General features: G+C 38.5%; 1 protein-coding gene across 1 annotated transcript in view; it reads right to left on the bottom strand.

Annotated features, from left to right (window-relative positions):
* LOC306851522 (forkhead box protein O1-A) overlaps positions 1–13,775 on the bottom strand; it is a 45,091-nt gene extending 31,316 nt beyond the window's left edge. The window contains exon 1 of the mRNA XM_079387815.1: positions 12,985–13,775. Coding sequence (XP_079243941.1) covers positions 12,985–13,527 — 543 coding nt within the window. The 5' untranslated portion in view covers positions 13,528–13,775. The remainder of the gene's footprint in view (positions 1–12,984) is intronic.
* Between the last annotated feature and the right edge of the window lie 1,395 nt (positions 13,776–15,170).

Genomic DNA, 15,170 nt, shown 5'->3' with positions numbered 1-15,170 from the left:
GGTGCATAGTTCTCTCTCTCTTTCACTTCCATGCACAAAAATGACCCAAAAAGGGGCAAAGTGTAGCTTGCTGAGTGGTGGCCCCTGTGATCAATTTGGGTGGTCCCGTCCATCGCTCTTATCGGTCTGACCCCCTCATTTGTCACTCAGCAGCAGATGAACCTCTTCTTTTTAACAGGAAATGTGACGTGACAGCTCAATCTTTTTCAGAAGAAGCGCTGCCTAATAACAAACATCATTTCTACTGGCAAAGTGCACAAAGTGATTTTCTTTTCATCGCAACTCGGCTCTCCACACCTATACACCAGTTATATTTCCATAACATTGTGCTGCCCTACATACACATAAAAGTGGCTGTATACAAGGTCAAAAAGAGGGTCAACATTTGTCTCCAGTTTTCAGAAATCATTTGATTGGCCGCTTAAGAAATACTGTGTTTAAATGTATAAAAATAAAGTAAAACCAAAGAAATACTGTATTTATTATTATTATCAAGGTTAAAACAGTTAATATTTTTGTGGAAACTAATACATTTCAGGATTTTGGATGACTAGGAAGAAGTATTTAATTTGGATTTTTATGTGACAGTGTAAAAGCCTTTATAGTCTCTTTCTCAATTAAAGTATTAGTTTTTTTCAACAAAAAGGCTTACTAAGACTTAGGCTACGTTAACACTGCAAGCATTAGTGCTCAATTCCGATTTATTGCTCAGGTATGATTTTTTTTGGATGGCTGTTCACATTATCATTTTTAAATGTGGCCAATATTAGATTTCAGTGTGAACGAATGACAGTCCTGAACTGACCCACATGTGCGAAAGAACAAAATCACTATGAACAAAATGACCGTTTACAAGTTCTGTTATAAGCTGCTGTGCCACAGAAGCCAGCAAATTCATAAGCAGGCGATAAGGACGAAGATTTTTTTAAATATTTACAGTATAACCTAGTAAGTTTAGCTTGGCTGTCTCTGTTAAACAACACGCACAACTTTTGGTCATTAGAGTGATCAAAAAAATACCGGTATGTAAAAACAAATGTCTTTTACCTATATAATATTATATAGTTTAGCAATATTACATGAGCAGGAGTGCAAGAGTGCAAATGTTTTTTCTTGAATATCTGCATAATTGCACATGTGATCTTGTTTGTTTATTGAACTACTGTATAAAACAGTTAATGGTTAAAAAAGTTAATATTGTTTATCATTTTGGACATAATATTGTCTGTTTTTGCTCAATGTCACCGACAGAAATAGTTCCAAACAAAGCCAGAACTGCTTTGTCTTTCACAACAACACACGGCATTACTGAATGAATATGGTTTTTGAATAATATTTTCAATAAATGGTACAGCAAGCTTAACATTGTGAACGTTAGAGGATATCTATGTTGTTTCTAACTCAGGGAAAATCTTGTTTTTCATCACATGATGAGCCCTTTATTGAGAGTGTTGATTTACAGTGAAGATAGAGTAGATGAGTTTCTTACACTGGTGCCGTGCTCACCTACTGCCATCATACCAAACAACTTTGTGACTCACTCTGACTCACTCCCCATGACTATTTGGTTTTAAATGGTCCAGTATGTCTACCCTCAGCATCAGATGGGCTCTTAAATCTAGCAAAGAGAAGGAAAAACAAACCTGTTGGTGCAAATTCCTTCAGTTGGGATTTGCTGTGCCAAATTTCCAGAATATCTCTGACCTGTAGGTTAATATTACGTGATTCAAGTCACGCAACCATGTTGTAACACTGTAGAAGTGGAAAACAAAACTTAAAGCCACAAACTTTAAATCAGTTACTACCTAAATACTGACCGGGAAACCTAAATTTATTTGTGTGGTAACAGCCAAGTCAGACAATCCTTTTTTTTTTTTTTTATTCACGGAAATCTGAACTATATGTTGACCGCTGGACTAGAAACGCCCCCCGGTTTTCATTTCAGAAATCTGGTCACCTTATAATAGCCCAAGGCTCCAAACATCTACATCACCGCTGAAACATATAATCAGTGGTGAAACTGTCCGACATGTATGTCCAAATATTTGCCATCTTTCTACTTGAATTTATATGTTATGGGGTTGGGGGAGCATGTTGCAACCCAAACAGCAATCCTGCCAACATGCAGCTCTGTGGCCTCATGCAATCCCCAACACTGTTAAACTGAATCATGAGGATGTGATGTTCTGTCCCTGGGCTGCGGCCAGCAGTCCGTCGAGATATCAGCGTGTTCTGACCACAGCGAGACTGGTTACGCCACCCTGTCACCCTGCCCAGACAGGCAGATGGGCACAGGAGGGTGTGGGGAGAGGCATGCTAACCCCCGTTGGCTCTGTCGAGCCCCAAAATACTTCCCCCGTCCACCTTGTCCACAGTTTAAATGCAGCAGATGGTTTTAAAGGTCTGCTGCGGACTTGCCGGAACTGTCCTACTTGGAAGGTTTTACCAGAGTGCACTCTTACATCATAGGTGAGGGACCTCAGATCGCTATGTAACATGGCTCAAAATACACTGCCTTGCTCATTGTTGATAAACAAATTAAGAACAACTGTTAGTAAACTCTGAAGCAGGTTAAGGATCGGACAATTTCGCGCAAAGGTCTCTCCTTTTGGAAATTGTGTAGCCATTCAGAACAAAATAGTGTAATGACAATGAATTGCTTGAGTTTGATTTCTTTGGACACTGTACTGCCAAGAACTTGCGGGAGAGCAGAAATCTGCAGTACATATTTTCAGCACTTGCAAATGTGTCCCTTGGATCCCACGGTACTTGAAGAATATCAAACATTGCTCTTGTTAATTCCTTATTCTCTGTCAGTGGTATGTTTAGTCTGGAAAAGGGTGCAACATAAATCTCTGCTTCTTGTCTCTGGTTCTGCTGCATTCTCTGAGGTCAAAAAGGTAAACAGAGTATTGAAAAAATACAGGGTTAGGATAGTAATCTCAACTTCCGCGCAAAGAATATGTGCCAAGCCAAATCTTTTTTTTTTTTTGTGCAGGGGTGAATAGTTTAGTTAAAATCCTAATCAAACATATCGGAATTGGCTAAGTGTGTTACACCGTACGTTATACCTAAACTCTACAGGACATCTACCTTCCAGAAACAGGATTGGATGTTTTAGTTCTTTTTATTTCTATTTATTCCCTCACATTCTACAAAAAGTGATTTAATTTTTTTTTTTTTAAAGCATATTCTGGCCTTTTCCATGTAATGAAAGTGAATGAGGACTCGGGCTCTCAGGTTCTAAAATGATGGAAAAAGGACCATAATATGTGACTTGTGACAGACTTGTGAGCTATTTTCTGAAGCCATACAACAGACTTAAGTCATTTAAGTCATTTTTCACTAAAACACTTCCCCTCCAATGAGCTGCTTACCACTGTGACCAGATCAGTTTGATTCCTAAATCCTAAAGTATTAAGACTATTTTTCTTTTTAAATCTAGATATGAACTGATTAATTGAATACTGAATGAATTCTAAATCCAACTCCAATGAAGTGTTGACCATTCAGATGTTACTTGTCTTATGAAATGTCATGAATGCACCAAGGAGAGCTAGGGAGAACGTCAAGACATTGAGTGAAAAATAAAAATTTACACATCAAAAGGTTTCGAATTGGAATATAGTGCGTTATTCATGTGGACCATTTTTATGGTGATTTTTACTTTGACAGCACTATGTCATTCACTTTCATTAAATAGAAAAGAGTGACCAGGATGTTCTTCAAAATAAATAATTTTTCTTCAGAGCTCATACTTGACTGTATGTAATTTGGAACGAGTTAAGCTAATTAGATAATGACAGATATAACATTTTTGGGAGAACTCTTTAAAGCAGGGGTGTCCAAATCCTACTTTTAGAGGGCCACTGTCAGGGACGGATCATGACGCAGACGTGCCCTGGGCACGGACTGATTAAAGGCCCCCCTCAGTTAAAATCGCGGCCATTTTCAAAGTTCAAATAGCAATGGATTCTATTTACACTAAGTGCAAATAGCTATAGATTATATTTACATGTTAAAATAGCAGGATTTTCTGCTTTTTATACTACTTGTTGCAAAATAGTGGCAATTATCTGCACTTCAGTGTTGTAGTACTTTATAAAACAGTACGCTATAATAACGTATTGAGTGTAAATTATCATTTTAATTCAGATTATTAAATGGATGACACTTTATTGATAATAAAGCCCTCCCTACACCTACCCGATACTTTATTTTCAACTTTTTGGTTATTTCTTTAATTTTTATTAAAAATAAATGCCTTTACGATGTGATATGAGATTTGAAAAGGGGGAAATAAAGTTCGGCAAAAGGCCAATTTTCACATCATAGTTCAGATGCGGGCCGGGCCTCGGGCCTGTTTTAGGTTTCTCCTTATTTTTATATTTTAGACATCCATCAATTAGTGATGAAAAAAATTGCTGCGCTGGTGGAAACTGGTGTCAAGAGCGACTCGACGGTGTTTAGCGTCCCGCAGCAGCAGAGAGCGTGCTCAAGTGACTTCAGCGTGGCTGAATAGTTCTGCGTTCAAATGCACGCAATAGGCTAAAGCTTGCTGCAAAGCCCCAGCAAATATAATAACCATGAATGTGTCCGCGTGAAATATTAAGGGGATATTTGAATTATTTACTAATATAGCTACTAGGTTTTCTGAGTCCGTGTCGCAAGGATGAAGTTGCTGATCCTAACTCGCCGTCTCCTCATTAGACGCGCCTTTAGAGAGAAATGCATCTTTATTGATTATGATCAAGATTATAATAAAAGAGTTTTTGTTTTCAATTTTTAATTTCGTTAAGTGATAATTTAAAGCTTTCTATAGATATATTTATCATGTCTGTGAGGCATGTATTCGCTCAGCTTCGGTTCATTTTTGTGAAGCGCTCCTGTTCAAGACGGCAGAAAGCGCATCATGTTTGTTTTCTTTGTTTTATAAAAGCACGTTTTGTTGATATTGTGAGTGCCCACAAATAAAAGTAGACTCTTTACAGTTCCGAATGATGTATTACTCTTACCTTTATCAGAAATAAATTATGCCGTAGGCTATTTTAATTTGTTTCCACTGAAATAAATGCAAATGTTTGCGCTGGTACCTCCATGTCCTGCAGAGCGCGCTTTAGCTTCCACTCTCCGCACAAACTCAGATATAGGCTAGCGCACATTATTATTATAGCGCAGGTTTAACGTTTAAACATTGTTATATGCTTGAACTGTTTTAGTATATCTATAGATTTTATTTTAGGCAAGTCGTGATGATTTGAGAAGGCTAAATTGATCAAACATAGGCTATGATCAGCTCACTGTCTGCCGCTGGCCACTTGGCCGTTACTTTAAAAAACAAAAACTTAGGACTTATTACTATAGGCTATTTAAGGAAAAAATATGCTCCAAACGTTTCTCTAAATTAACTTAATACAAAAACGAAACGAAATATAATCATTTTGCCATTACATAGAAAACTGAACTATTTTAATAGCCGAAACAGTAGTATAAACTGTTTTAGGAGAAGAGGGAAAAAAAGACGGGCTCAGGTCGGACTCGAGCCGGTAATTCTGATAAGCTGTCTGACACGGGGTGGGCTAGGGCCTGAGCGTCTCGGGCCAGGGCCGGGCTAGGGCCTAAATTTGAAGCCCTTGCAGGGCTCTAGTCTCTGGCTGCCAGCCAGCGAAGTTGAGCGAACACAGATTTTAATTTTGCAGCTGGTGATGTGCTGCACTGAATGATCTAATCACACCGGTGTGATCGTTTATTAAATATAAAAAATATTATTCGGCAATTTTTTTTTTTTTTGTCTTTTGGATGCTGCATTCAAAATCCACTTGCCTCAAAAATCTGAGGGGGCACGGTTGAAATCGAAATCCAGTGCCCAGGTGCCCAGTAGGCCCGTGCGTTAATCCGTCCCTGGCCACTGTCCTGCAGAGTTTAGCGTTGAACCTAATTAAACACACCTGAACCAGCTAATCAGGGACTTCAAGATTACTATCCCTGATTTAAAAGGATAAATCCCTGATATCCCTGATTTAGGCTACGTCCACACGAAGACGGGTTTCTCGTATCCGATCTTTTTTTTTGCCTCAAATTCCGTAAACACGGAGTCGTCTCAGGAAATATCTGCGTCCACACGGAATCACTGAAACCGACTGAAAACGATGTAGTACACATGCCAGACCAATATGTGGCTCTGTAATTCTGCCACAGAGATACACAAAAAACAGAGAAGAAGACTTGGACCATGTGCGTAAACCTTGCGCGCTGAATATAAACTAACACACAAAGCAGAAGATTTTGCTTTAATAAAACTAATGAGCTCAGTAGGTTCTACAGCACGAACACAGGCACGTAGTCTGACATTGTTGTTGTTGTCGTTGTTATGTAACGTAGCGGTGTCTGATTAGGGGCGAGACGTGGTCTGATGACGTCATCGTTTCAGAAAATATACGGATTCGCCGTCCACACGAAATTATGAAAACGGCGTTTTCAAATTTATCCACCCTGGGACCCGGTTTCAAAAATGATCGGTTTCACTCTTCGAAAACGCCGGTTTCCTGTGAACGAAACGCCTATACGGTAAAAAATGTATGCGTATACAGAGAAACCCGTCTTCGTGTGGACGGGGCCTTAAAGAGTCTGAAGTAAACCAAACAAGCCTTTCAAACTAAACGTTCCATCAAAAAGCACAACCGTATGACACTGGTTTTTCCTACAGGACACCTTAACACATGTATGCACTTGTATGCACACATGGCTACTACACGCATGCCAGGAATAGTGATTCAGCTCACTTTTTTTTTCCACGTAAAACATTCACCATAACAGGGTGTAGACTGAAAGAAAGGATAGCGATACCTCAAGCTGACAGGAGGAAGGGAAAGGTTAAAAGAGGTTTATTGCAAGACTAAAGGCCTGGGATGGAATGTGCTCTGAAATTACATGTCCACCGGCCCTGTTATGTCAGTTTGTTGGGTCTACATTTGGAAATGCAGGTCACATTAGTGCACAAGAGAGGCAGAACCACCCCGTCTTGCTCACTCTCCGCTGAAGGAGTTCCACTGACTAACAAGTGGCACCAGACTTTGGCCTGAAGCTCTCGGATTCCAGTAAACGTTTCATTATGCAACCTTTAATGAGTGTCGCCTTATCTGAACTCCAGCGAAAGCGCGCGTCAGGCAGCAAAAGCCTGAGGGGATGACTGAGGAGTGCTCTATCCGTCGCTTTGGCCTAGTCCAGCTTTTACAGTTAAAAAATAACAGCCAAAGACCCAGTTTATGCAGAGTCATATTTGATTAAGTGTAGCGACCCATGAGTAAGCACAAGCGACAGCCGGAAGAGAGGCTGTTGCCAAAGGAAGGGGTGAGAACGGAGGGGAGGTCAGGGCTTTTGGATGAATGCAATGAATCCTGGTCATACTCAAGTACAAGGGCTGACTGCACTGTCCCAGCAGGAGCTTCACAAGCAAGACACAGATTTCCTTCGGCCAAAATATGAGATTCTTGGAATGATGTTACATCTAATGTTCTCAGCTCTTCAAGGAATTAACTGCTCTTTCTCGCAGTAATAGAGCAGAAGGCAATGTGAGCATCACAGGGAGCAGATGTGGTCAGATTTTCAGAACCCAGAGCCGATCCTCCCTATACGCAGAATACGCAAGCTGCGTAGGACCCCGAAACACTGGCCAAACTCAAAAACGAAACTGAAATTAAAACATATGAATGATCATTTCACCCTCTCTATGTAAAAATCAGTCAAAAGTAATGTGAATGTCATACAGTCTCTTGCTCGAGACTAAAAAAACGAGTTGAAACACGGACAAATGCGGTACATGCATTCTTTCACCAATAAACATTTTTATTTCAAAATAAACATTTTGCGTAGTCTAGTCTCGGCACTGTCTGAACCCAATTAGCGTCCTCGAAGAAAAAAAAAGCCTTAAATATGGCATTAAATAAATAAATAAATATTCATTATTTAAGTGATTGCCTAATGTGCAATGTAAATGTTTATTTACGACTCATTTGTGTTTATAATTAAATAAATTTGATTCATTAATTGCTTATTAAATACACTTTGGTATTGGTATTGGTATTGGTTTTGGTTTTTCGCTAACTGAAAACTTTTACTTTTGTTTCAGTAAAAATTGCATTTCGCTGCATCAATTATATAAAAATATGCAGAGTCTTTTCTTTCAGATTATCTTCACTGGGCAAACATCTGCACAACACATTAACTTAGTAGTTACACACTGATATCAACCCAATGTTTGACCATGATAGATGTAACTAAATTTTTACAAGATAAAAATAATCATCGTTCAAATTTAATAAAAATAAATATACCAGTCAAACTTAAGACTAAATAGGCTAGCTTAATGTACAATGCATATTTTTGTTTACAAATATTTTTTAACTTTCAGTATTATAATTCTATAATATTATACAATTATTACATAAGCATAATAATAATAATTATTAATATTATTATGGTTACTTATAACTGTATTACATTGATATTTTAATCTTATCATGACATGACATCCACAAAAACTCTTTTACATTTCTGAGCTAGTTTTCTTAGATGGTCGAGGTGAATGTACCTGAACTGAGGTCTATGTTTTGAAAACGGTTTTCAAAAAATGCCAGTTGATTGGAGGATGGGTTATCACAGGAGCAAAGTGTGACGTACCACAGGACAGCAAAATCGATTGCGGACATCAAAGAGCGCTCAAGTGATTGGCGACAGAGACCTGCATCAAATATTTACACATCAAGAGTGACGTATGTTTCACAGATATAGCAAAAGCAGATGGAGGAACAACACAGGACAGATCAAACTGAACCATCTAAGCACGTTTGTTTAGAAACACTCAGAGACCTCATATCACGTGTAACCTTACAAAACACATGCAAGAGAAACTAGAGTTTCAGATATACACTACAGGAGCTTCACAGCACAACACAAGAGCCTCTCTAGAGAAAGCATCAGACTCATATGCATTGTCATAGCTTGTGCTTTTGCAAATTCTGATGAAAACTCAAACTCAGACTGAACCTGTGAATGGTTATTCATAATAGAGGAGTAAAAATAATGAAATAAATAAATCACAACAATAATCTGGTACAAAATCTGTTGAAATCTGTTCAACAAATGTCCCTTGATGGTAAATGATGTGCTATGGACGTTCTCTGCGGAGAAGAGATGAGCTATCATGTCAAGTTGCTCGGAGATGGTTGACTCACTAGTTTCCATTTCCTATTAATAGAGGTAATTTGTCATTCACTAAAATCTGGAAGGAAAAATGCTCTAAACAATACATGTCTAAATGTGACAGTTTTCTCTTTAGATATTACAACAGTTATTACAGTCAGAACTCTAAAAAGAATGTAAGATGACAAATATTGTATTTAATTATGTTTATTATTATTTAACAAATTGTATGTATTCATACATATGACAAATATGTTATTTCATATTTACTATTATTTCATAAATGGTTTGTATTCTTATTGTTATTTAATTAATTAATTTTATTTAATAAAATTAATAGATTTGATTTATTCAGATTAGATATATTAAATGAAAAATAGAGATCATATTATAACACACACACACACACATACATACATACACATATATATATATAATTGTATGCTACCTGTTGTGTTACCTTTGTATAGTAAAATAATTGTCTGACTAAATATGTTTTGTTTTTTATTATTATATATTAAATTCAAGTATGAAGCAGGTATCCAACCTGAACAAAAGTTACAAAACATTGATTTAACTGAAGCTAGAGTCAGCAAATGTAAGATTTATCTCAACTGATCACTGAGGAATGTGTATTTTGTGTCTGGTATGCACTTTTCCTTTGAACTGTTTTCTGTTTCCCTTCATTAAACAACCAACATCAGCATTTAACTAATGCACAGTTAGTCTTTAAGCACATCTGTTACCATGTAAATTTCACATGCCAAAGTTCCTGAACATATTGTTACAAAAATAAATCAGTGCACTAGTGTAACTAACACTGGTTTTTAGTAGATTGTGGGAACGGGATAAAGGGTGACCTGTGTATGGTAACCTGGCTTCAAGAATTCACCCTTTGGAAGTGTGACATTAAACTGTAAGTTACTTTGTCAAAAAGAGTTACTTTATCCCCTGGACTGAAGCCCAGACTGCAGCAATACAGAGCTCTTCTCTGCTTCACGAACTGACAATTTAGCCAGATGATTCAGCAATTAGGGTTGATTGGGCGGGTGTTAGGGGGCTGTCAAAGATTCAATTCTCTTGTCACGATCAGAGCGTGCAAGGAGCAGCGCTGATAGATTTCTCCCCCTCTCACATCCTTGCTTTTTTTCTCTGTGTGACTACCAGCTCTCTGGAGAAAACAAAGCTGGCAAAAATTAAAGTGCCTGCGTCCCTGTGTCTTCCCCAAGAGGACTGACTGCCTGGAGAAAGATGCCTGCCAACATGTTACAGCTTACAGTTTAAGTTAAAAGTTACATTATAACCTGCAAAACAAATACATTTTAAAAGTACAAATAAACCATGCAGTCACTTATTTAATTAAAACAATAATTATTATACTCAATGTATGATTGTTGTTGTTAATTACATGCAAAAAATTATTATTTAATAAAATATTTAATAATGCAATAATTTAATAATTAAATATAAAATGAATTGTTTTTAAGATATTACTACGACTGATATTAATAATGATAATATCTTAAATATATTGCATAATAGCTATTCGCCAACAAAACAATCTCAGATGAAATTATGTATTTGTCTGGTTGTTAAAACAATTCAAACCCGATGATTTTCAAACTTCCTTTCAAGCATATTAGTTTGGAGTGACAGAAGCTGTGCCCCCAAGGGACCCTTTAACTGATCATTACCAGCGCCACATTGTTTATGAGATCAGAATAAAATTGAACAGTTCCTGCGGGAAATTTCCTGTGGTTCTCAAAAACATTGCCCCATTACGAGTCACATGTACTGAGCATCCAATCACAGCACAGATCATATCAGTTTTACTACCATAAAACAAACACACACATGATTTGACATTGGGTTTATCAGATGTGCTTCCGATAAGAGTGGGAAAGGCGCTGAGTGCTGCCCGTGCTACTAAGAATTATGTGTCATCAGAGGTAAGAGAGGTTAAACGCACCCGTTTCCAAATGCATTCAGTCATCAATTCATATACGCCTCGCCAATGGACACACAAAAGCATGACAATTGAGGAATGCTGGTACACAGACACACAATAAATCAGAGGGTGGAGCGGATCTTTCCTTGTATGCGTAGACCGCCATGCTTGCATACTTGGCAAACATCAGGGGGGTATTGACAGTTAATCCCACGGATATTAATAGCGTGCGGTGTGATGATGCACTACACCTAACAACACAACTTTGGACCCACTTAATGAAGAGGTTTCCATGGATATAAAAAGCACTGTTTTCCTGTTTCTCCGGTTGCCAGGGTGGTTCAGGCATACCGGTGGTACAACAACGTAAGACAGCTTGTCACCCGAACTGATTTATTAGGATCCATCTTATCACATATCTTGTGTTTGACGTCTTGATCTTCATGACACATAAACATGACCAAAGCTCAGTCTTATGGATCTGTGTCACACTTACGCTGAACTCTTATTGGAGAGTACGAAAAACCTCAACATCTAGTCAGTGTGGTGTCTTTTCATGACCTCAAAACTTTATTAACCCATTTAAACTTTTTTTTTTTTTTTTTTTACAATGCTTATTAATTTAGGTAAAGCAATTCATATAACATTTATTTCCTATAATAGAATTTCTATTTTTGGACAAATTAAAATAATGTGAAAACCTGATTCTCTTGATTAAGGAATGTTGCAATAAATTTATCCCGGTCTGATGATAAAACATCACCTAAAATAAGTTACGAGGTGATGATTTCGTATGAATTTGTACAATGTGATTTGTACGAAAATGTACAGTTTTTTTTTTTTTAATATGAAGGTCCACCCCTAAATCTAACCATAAGTGGGCAGATTGTATAAAAAAATACAACTGAGATTCATGCAAATTAATACTGGCCACCAATTTACCAAAAAATAGATAAAAAGTTATGAATTTTCATAAGTGTTAATCCCTATACATGCAGCATTTTCTCAGTGCTAGTCTAAGTCTGTATCTGGGCCTTGAGGGGTTTTGTATTGGTTTAGGGTTTCTTGAATGAGTCCTGAACTCAAGCTGTGGTCAAATTACCATTGTTATGCAAATTTTGCAGATGAAATACAGTGTCATATGCTAGTCATATGAATTCACTGTGTGCTTGATATAAAAGTGACATCGGTCTGAGCGGTGCTTCATTATTTACAATAGACAAATCGCCTTTCCCACATCCCACAAAATGTGACCAGACCTTTAGGGGGGTTTGTAGTGGTCTGGCACTTGGGGGTCTGGTATTTGAACTGGGTTCAAGTTTTTTCTTGTCCTAACTTCAACTCCAACGAGTTTCATCTGGAAATGTGGAAAGATCCTAGACGTCTTTGCTGTCAGCAGGCATCTATAAAACACTTGTTACTCGGGACCTGTCATGTGACATGGGTCAGCACTTGAACTATTAACTGCAGTGCACCACCTCATGTAACGAGAGGCAATCATCTATCCTATACGACAGTGAATCCCATGACAATCCTAAAACAATAAGTGAAGGATGCATAATAATCAGCCCCTAAACTAAGTAATTAGGTCACACGGGACAGCAAGAATTAATACCAGCTGAGCAAAACCCAAAAGTTCGCATGACGCGGGGGCGTTCGCACAAGACGCGTAGCCTATTTGTTTTCATAACAGCTGGATGGGAGCGCATCTGAATGGAAACCATGGGAACCGAGACGCGTTTATAGAAGTTAAACTATTTGGCGTGAAAACCCAAAACACAAGGTGCAACCGACTCACGCACGAGTGTGCAGACCAAAACTGAAAACATAAATACCTTCCAACCAGCGGAGCTGTTACTATCCCCCTTGTCCTTAAAATAAGGGACGTTTTTCACCATCCAGTCGTAGACCTGAGACAAGGTGAGCCGTTTTTCGGGGGTGCTCTCGATGGCTTTGGTTATCAGGTCCGCGTATGACATATTTCCCCAGGCGTTGCGTCTGGACGAGCTGCTCTTGCGCTGAGCGGCTGCCGCGGCGGCGGCCACCGGAGAGGAGAGCACAGGCACCTGTTGCTGGTGACTCGGGATTTGCTGCTGGTGGATGCAGTTCTCCTGGCATTGGAAATCGCCGCATAGCATGAGGGGCTTCTGATCAGGGTAGTCCTCATTCTCTTCCAGCAAACTGAGGTTGTTGATAAAGTCCGTGTTGCTGGAGGGCTCCTGCTTGACGGACGGAGCCGGAGACGATGTGTTGGAGTCGGTGGCGGCGGGGTTGGGAAACTCCGGACGCGGCAGCGGCCAAGTACAGGAGCGGGGTCTGGAGAGCGGCTCGAAGTCCGGGTCGATCTCGACCATCTGGGTTTGGGCTGCGTCAGCCATGGTACCAGCAATACTGTTTGTCTCTTAAAATGTCACATATGACAGTCACAAGAAAATATGACGTGAAACGCGAAAGAACAAACAGAAAGAAAATGCAGCTACTTGGTTACATTGGAAACGGCTGAAAAGTCACAACGTGGCAAGAACGGCATCAGATTGGTGTTGTTATGAAGTTTTGTAATCCAGTCCAGTATTATGTGATAGCCCTGCTGCTGTCGCTTGTTGAATGTCTCTGCACCAGAACTCTTAAGAGCGCTTTACTGGAACTCACGCTCATATGTCACCTGACACCGCCCACTTACGTGATTGACAAGAGCCGACAACCAATCACAGGCGCGCTTCTGAAAGCGAAACAAGCTGTGTTTTCGTCCTTTAAAAACTAGTAAACAAACTTTCACGGAGTTGGGATGTTATGAAAACACTCGCGATTTTGACCGCATGGCTTCTTGCTTCATGATATTACTTCTACAGACGCGCATATTTTTGGTTTGTTTAATAATGTTGGAACAAAATGTAACTAATCGAAAACAAAGAGAGAAAACAAAAAGAAACAGAAACAGCATCGACTTTCAACCCAGGTGTTTTCGTTGACCACAGCGGTTATTACGAATAAAGATCATTTAAATGCTACAATGTAACTGGAAATCGCTAAATGTGTGATTCTAAAAACTGTTATGAAACAATGTTTTTTATAGGCTATTATATTTATTTTAACTTTTTGTTTCTGATATGCCTCTAAATAAGGGGAACCAATGAGGACAAGACATGTATCTGTTTAATTTGGTGTATTTATTATAAATACAAAGAATACACGTATTTGCAATATATGAATTAATTTATTGTAAACAATTTATTATTATGCAATAGGCTATCAATACATGCTTGAATAATTCTAAGTTTAATTTTTAATTTATATATATATATATATATATATATTTATATATACTAGTCAACATTTGAAGTGGATCAAAACCTTTCATCAGTGTTGTCCTAAAACCTAAAGCCAAAATGTGTTCTTGTCTTAGGACAACTTTGATGAACTTTTTTGATCCACTTCAAATGTTGACTACTTTTAATACCAATAGACTATTCTGTACCTGCATAAAATGTTTGTAAAAATTCATGACCGCATATTTTTCTGTACAAGTTCAAGTTCAAGTTTATTTTTATAGCGCTTTTTACGATACAAATCGTTGCAAAGCAGCTCTACAGGAAATTAAGTTTCCACAATATATTTATATATTGCAGAACCTTAATATATTTAACTTATGGCAAAATTGGGTAATTCTGTATGTCATCTCAGATCATTTAATCATCAGAGCATACATAGTTTGGATGCTTAGATAACTGTTAAAATACTCAAGGCTATTCTGCCATCTAGTGGTTAAAATGCATAAGTGTCCCTGGTATTTTTCATGCTCGACCTTGTGTCACAATCCTGATGTTGAGTCAACAGCTTCTGCAGGATATGACAGCAACACGACCGCCTTCTCCAGAGCACATGGTTCCAGGAAGCCCCCACAAAACGAGCCCTACACACCCCTGCCCTGCGTGTGTGGCATGCACACACCTGTGGGGCTGATGGAGGAAGTGTGAGAGTAAGTACCGGCTTCAGGTGTGTTTTGCGTCAGGACCGTTTGTTC

This window comes from Barbus barbus (genome assembly GCF_936440315.1).
Source record: "Barbus barbus genome assembly, chromosome: 31".
NCBI classification, from domain to species: Eukaryota; Metazoa; Chordata; class Actinopteri; order Cypriniformes; family Cyprinidae; genus Barbus; species Barbus barbus.
The sequence above is the reverse complement of the archived record's forward strand: the minus strand, read 5'-3'. Positions and strand labels throughout refer to the sequence as shown.